This window comes from Fragaria vesca, linkage group LG5 (genome assembly GCF_000184155.1).
Source record: "Fragaria vesca subsp. vesca linkage group LG5, FraVesHawaii_1.0, whole genome shotgun sequence".
Taxonomy (NCBI): domain Eukaryota; kingdom Viridiplantae; phylum Streptophyta; class Magnoliopsida; order Rosales; family Rosaceae; genus Fragaria; species Fragaria vesca.
The window spans coordinates 18,531,987-18,538,774 of record NC_020495.1 but is presented as its reverse complement, the minus strand read 5'-3'; the positions used below and the strand labels follow the sequence as shown (position 1 = coordinate 18,538,774).

Here is a 6,788-nt window from a genome sequence, read left to right as displayed (position 1 = left end):
AATAAATATTTTTGATACCTCTTGAATTTTTTTTGAGAGAATTATACCACTTGTAAAAATCATCAAGTTTATTATTGGAATCAAAGCACATTTATATCGAACTTGTTGGCAAAGGAAACCAAACAATTTAGTTTAGTGACAAACAAAAAAGACTGAAGTGTTGTTAGATGTTGTTTGATGCTGTTATAACTTAATAATCAAAAAGCTCTGTGTCGAACTTCAGCCCCTTCATTATCAAACTCATATAGTTACGGTTTTGAATCATTAATATGAACAATCAAGGTATGGTTCCTAACTTAAGGGATTTTCATAAGTTACGACTTCAAACCATATCGATTAATTTTTATTTTAAAAGGAAAAAAAACTGAAATTCTAAAAATAGAAAAACCAAAGGACGCACCAAACACCAAAACCCCGAGTCATCACAGATCGTTTCACAGGGTCTAACTCCCGAATGTGATGTGGCGCAGAAGACCTGGACCCCGAGCCTTTCGCAACCTCCGGCAGCTCTCAACGGCAATACGCCGCCGCATCACCGACGAAGGCGACTGGTCCTACGCCTCCGAATGGTGGGGCACCGAATCCGACGGCCGCATAGTCCTCCGTCGTCTCCGTCGCCGCTTTCCCCGCCTCTAAATCCAGTAAGCTTCACTGCGCAGAGACCGAGAGATGGCTAGAGAAGAGGTACAAAGAGATAGACGAATCCCATGATTACAATGAGAAGTTCAGAGTTGTTGGATATGAATGGCGCTGTCTTCGTTTTAACGACGACACTCGCCAGAGTACTGTCAAGGTCTTGGCCGCTTTCAGGCAATCGGAGCCGGCCTGTTTTGGTCTTATGCAGCAACCTCATTGCCTCGCTGTTCCATGTAATCAAAACCCTTTTGCTCTCTGTTCATTTGGTTTATATTTATAGTTGTTTCGATTACATGCATTTGTATCACATTTGCTTCACAAGAATTCAAGATTGTGTTGTTGTTGCACATTTGGTTGAGTTTTGGAAAGAATGGAGCTTTGATGGGTTGAGTTTTGATTTTTCAGATGTTAAGAGTATGTTATCAGTTGGGTTGGCTAGTATAGCTTGTTGTGATTACAATATGAAGAAGGTGGCGAATGGGAAGGAAACGATGCGGGTTTTATGCATTGGCCATGGTGGAGGGAGCTTGCCATTGTTTTTGGCTAGTAAACTTCAAGGTATAGGCTGCATTTCTAGTTTGGGTGTTAAAGGAATCAAGTATTTGTGAATTTCTTCTTGTTGATTGAATGAAGTTTGGTAGTGCATGATTGAGGCATTGGACATTTGGAGTTAATTTAGAAATGTGTTGTCCTTTCAGGTGCTATGGTTGATATAGTTGAAATTGATCCTGTTGTGATCTCAGCCTCGGTTCAAGCTATGAGATTTCCTGCTTACTCGATTATGAATCCGTCAGGCGAGCGTGCTGTTTCAAAACCTGATATTATGGATGAGGTAGTGTGGAATGGCATCCATGGCTGTTTCTCTATGAATCAGATGCTGAGGATTTCATTCTCAAAACTAACAATGTGTATGATATGATCTTCATTGATGCTTATGACGGCGAAGACATATTCCCTCGCAAGTTGTGGGACACAGATTCACCGTTTATGAAAGCTTTAAGCAGTTGGCTTCACCCTGATCATGGAACAGTTGTGGTGAACCTTCATTCAGATTGTGAGGTTTTGAATCCTGATGGCTCTGTCCTTCCATTCTTGAGCAAGTTTTGCCGATGAGATTTCTCATGGAAGTTGGGAGGTATTCGGAAGGAAACAATGTAGTTTTATCAAGAAATTCAAATAATAGGCTGGGATGTAATTCTAAATATTTGTTATTTGAACGTACAATGCGTAAGTGACTAAGACGCTTCTACTGTCTGTTGTTAACTGAGAAGTTGAGCTGAAAGTTTTTTTATTTTTTTTGTCATACATACCAAGGAGCTGATGTTGTGCTGACAAGGTTCCCAGTAACATTCTTGTACCAGGTCTTTTTTTTTTGTCAATCTTGTACCAGGTCTTATCAGTCTGAAGTTGTGTACACGAGTCAATGTAATATTTTCTTGATGGAAAAATCCCCAAAAACTGAAACATGCACCAAACTAGAATAACCACCAAACTTTGCGGAAAGCATCTGTGAAATCAATAAAGCCCTTTGCGGAAAGCATCTGTGAAATCGATAAAGCCCCTCTCACAAGGACCTGAAAATCATGTATAAGTCATGAATCATTTAAAGTACTGGAGCTTAGCATGGAAGCTATCAACTTAAATTCCTATATTCTTTCAATGTAAGATGGTGCAAGGACATGTTCAATGAGATCAATATATTCTAACCTTCTTATTCCATGTTTCTTCTTGTTTGGTATCCAAGAACTGTTGGAGTGTGTTTGGTCAAGGGAAAAAAAATGATGAAATTGGGAGCATGACTGCATATTGAGATATCAGAACAGAAATAAGTGAAACGAAGACAAAGCCAAAGATATCTATTAAGTTATTTTCATTAACTCTGAAGTTCAAAAGAGAAGCAATAGCAGAAGCTCTAGAACAACAATGAAAAGATACAAAATCAACACAACACTTGTTTAAACGGGCTAAACACCATAGTTCCATAAGTTAAAAACGCACGCTTAACACTCTCACACGAGCACACACTTTAAGCGAGGAATTCAACTTGATCGTTTGCATCAGGCCTATGATGTACCACACCAGACTTTCGGAATACCAAATGGAATCCTACAAGGATCCATTGTTGCACAACGTCCTTCAGAAGTAGCATGATGTTCCCCCACAACTTGGTCGTTAGTATCATCAGGCTGTCGAACGAATAAACTAGACTTACGAAAATCAAATATCGCGCGTCCTTCCCAGGTTCCATCCTGGTGCCCATGTTTCGACAAACCGCAGTGGGCGCAAACTATCATATAGGCCTCCCCAACAGGTGTGTCCTTGGGATCTGGAATACACTCCAAGTAAGGGCATTCATATGACATGTGATCCCCGTTCTCCTTCATACAAACTCTGCAATCTTTCATTTTCTTTTCTTCTTCTGATCCATCTGTCTCTGGCTCTTCTACATCCTTCCCTCCCGATCGGGGTTTCAGATCTTCATCCAAGATGAATGGTATTTCGAGAGACATGCCGCTTCTCTGCGTCTTGAATGAACTAGATCTAGGTTTTTTTTGTTCGCTTTCACAGCCTAAATATCAAGGGCAGGTCCGGGCCGGGATACGAGAGAGCGAGCAAGAGCGCGAGAGAGCAAATGTACGCCGAGTTACGAAGACACGTATATATAAACGACCAAGACGCGTATTTTGACGCGTCTTCGTTAAAACTACGCTGATATTTTTACGCCGTATTTCTTTTTTTTGTTTTTATTTTTCTTTTTGCTATTTAAATATGAAACTAAATTAACACTGCTTTAATATCTTAAAAGCGATTATTCTATTTCTGGGACTTTTTAAGCATGCACAAAATAACATTTCCAGGAAAAAAAAAATCTCGATAATTTACTTGTTTCCTTTTAAGTGCTATATATGTAGAGTGAAAAACAAACAAAATAAAAAAATAAAACTCGGTCACATCTACTCGTGAGTTTGCTGCTAACTATAACAAAGAACGTCAACTCTTTTTTTTACCCTTCCGTATGATATTTCAAGAACTAAGTGGTTTAATATATTATGGGTATAATGGGTAGTTCAAAAGTTTAACCATCGTAAAATTCTTCTGGCTTAATTAATATAGATTCGAGATCACAGTTTCTTTTATATTGACAATTATAAATATGAAACCTTAGACTATTAGGAAACCTAATATAATTATGAATCCTTACATTACAAGGAGACCCAATCAAACATGGATTAGGGGATCTAGTTTGATTAGCATATCTAGAGTATTCTATCTTATTATTTGGCAAACTTATTTCATATACTTTAAAAATAAAATAGACTTTCAAATGCATTTTCAATAAGAGTGCGGCTATTGGGACCTCCAGATTTGCTCAATATTCCTCCACATGTTTTGACTTATTGGATTACAAATATAACCTCATACAAAATGACAGTAATAAACATTGAATTTTACAAAAAAAAATGTAATCAGATTAGTATTTTTCCCTTTGTTTTGTTTAACTTAACGATACAAAACCCTAAAGCTGAGTGTAACCGTTGCTCAAAAAACTACTACACCTAATGGAAGAATCACCATTGACGCAGCCACAATCCTTTGTTTCAAAACCTTAAGAGAAAGTACCTTTTCAATATTAATATAATTTTTGTTTTGATTCATGATATATTCTTCTTTTTCTTCCTCTTGATTTTCGTTTAGTTTAGGAAATGTCTTCTTCGTAATCTTCTTCTTGGCTTTCTTCTTCCTCGTCTTGTTCTTCTTCTTGTGAAGGAATCTTCACTTCGAGGACATGCTTCATGGAGTGGTGGTCCACGAGATTGACCTTCTTAGGGTTTTTCTTCTAGGTCGAAGGTTTTTGGGTGCATATGGATAATATTTTATAGCTTTTTTTTTTTCTAGAACATTAATCTGAAACTATCATCGCTATTCTACAAGAGAAAGGTCTTACTTTAATAGTTATTGTGAATGAATCTTCTCCTCGAGGACTTGTTTCATAAAGTGGCGGTCGATGAGATTGGCCTTCTTGGGGTTTACTTCTAGGTCAAAGGTTTATGGGTGCATATCATTAATTTCTGTATTTTATTGCTTTGCAATTGACTGTGAAAACGATTCATAATTTGAATAATTTTTTTTCAAATTGTTGTCATCGAAAAATCGTTCTTACAACTTGATCAAATAATAGAGGTTAATGATATTCTATGCAAAAAAAAAAAAAAAATCGAGGAATTGAGGTTGACAAAGAGGTTGTCATGAAAAAAGAGAAGAAAAAAGAAATCAAGCAATGAGGTCTGAAAATAGATGTTTGCATGCAAAATGAAAAAAAATTAAAGTGTGGGAGGCTTAGAAAGCAGAGAGTAAGGTATAATGAGTAAATTATTGAAATATATATGAATAACAAACCTAAAGTTATTTTTTTAGAAATTTGAAAGGAGGTTTAATGAGCAAATGCTTGTTTTTAAAAATAAAAAGGAGGTGTAAAGAGAAAGGGAGGTACATTGAGCAAATTTGGAGGTCCCAATAACAACACTCTTTCTATAATCATCCCTCGTATCAATCACAACACACAACTATTGAGTGTGCTGTAAACACTGTCAGGACCCATCCCGAATTTCACCCTGAAAATCGAAAAAAAAAAAAAACGGAACCTACGAATAGGAATTTTTGACAAATAGGATCAAGAATCATTATTAATTCGACCCAAGAAGGGGTTGTGGAAAATCCCTTTTCTTGTGTCAAAAACTAGGAGACGCACAACCCACCCCCCCCCCCCCCCCCAAACCCCTTTGTTCCTTTCATTTATGCTTTGGTTTATATTCTCCGCTTATTTATCTTTTGTTTTGATTCTATTTAAATATAAAATATAAAACTATGGATTCATTCTATATCACTTCGATTTGGATTGAAAAAACAAAGAAAAGATAAGTAAAATCAAAATAGTCTTCTTCACAATATACACATCATGACCAGTATAAATAATTACATAATATAATTGCCAACAAAAGTTTATTTCTTTTTATAGTTTGATGTTGAAAAATCCGCGGATCTAGAAATTCATTTCGGCCAACTGAACCTTCTCAAACTGTTTCTTTTTAAGAACCAAAAAGATTTGTGCCCAAATAACATATGCCAAAAAGAGCAAAAGGCCTTGGACACGTAATGGATCTTGAAGTACTACTTCTGGATCCCCCTGACCAAATCCGCCCACATTAGGATTACTCGTTAATGGTTGATCAAGTTTGATGGATTCGCCCTCAGAAACAAGAAGTTCCGGCCCTGGAGGGATAATATCAACCACTTGACGCCCGTCCGATGCCTCCATTATGGTTATTTCGTATCCCCCCTTTTCTTTTCGTATAATTTTGCTTATTATACCCGCTGCTGTAGCATTATAAACATTATTGTTACTCTTGCTCCCGTCGGGATAAATCTGACCCCTTCCTCTGTTCCCGCCTACGTATATGGGATATTTTAAGAAGTGAACATCTTTATTAGTAGCAGGGTCCGGGGAAAGAATAGGAAAGGTGATTTCACTATATTTTTGACCAGGAACAGGACCTATCACAAGAATATTTTTTTTAGTAGGGTGGTAACTTTGAAAAGACAGATTTCCTATCTTTTCTTTAATCTCGGGCGAAATGCGTTGTCCACCTCCAAGGAAAATTTACCGAAAAATCGGCATAACCTCCCTTGAAAATGGACAACCTTAACCTAAAAAATCCAGATAAACACTTCTATAATAACCTATCCATCATCAACTCCTGGAGCCATCCGCTCCCCACAAACACATCCACCACAATAACATTAAATCATTTCTAAATCCATCACTTAGACATCCAAAGATAAATTATACGCCAACCTCCAAACATTTTTAAAATATATTCATGAGTCTTAACATACAACCAAATATTATTTAATACCCTCAAGGTAATCAGAGCTACTAAAACTAGAGAAAGCAATAAAAATAGACTAATAGGTTAAACATGTAACCTACTGGTGAAAAGTGGTGGTGATGTTGGTAACTATGCCTCGCCTCCTACTAGTACTGACCCGAACTCTGCAGACGGGGCATTTTAAAACGAAGAGCCCAGGGGAAAACATTTGAAAATGTTAGAGTGAGTTGACAAAAATAAATTTAAAAGGAATGAAAAAATAAA

The 6,788-nt window shown here is 37.0% G+C and overlaps 1 protein-coding gene and 1 pseudogene across 1 annotated transcript; one reads left to right on the top strand and one right to left on the bottom strand.

Annotated features, from left to right (window-relative positions):
* Window positions 1-459: 459 nt before the first annotated feature.
* LOC101294859 lies at window positions 460-1,749 on the top strand (annotated as a pseudogene).
* Window positions 1,750-5,677: 3,928 nt separating this feature from the next.
* LOC101294570 (apocytochrome f-like) lies at window positions 5,678-6,500 on the bottom strand. Its single transcript, XM_004301546.1, has 2 exons — window positions 6,491-6,500; window positions 5,678-6,282 (listed from the first exon to the last, which is right to left on the bottom strand). The coding sequence occupies exons 1-2, from the start codon at window positions 6,498-6,500 to the stop codon at window positions 5,678-5,680; spliced, it is 615 nt and encodes a 204-aa protein (XP_004301594.1).
* Window positions 6,501-6,788: the final 288 nt, after the last annotated feature.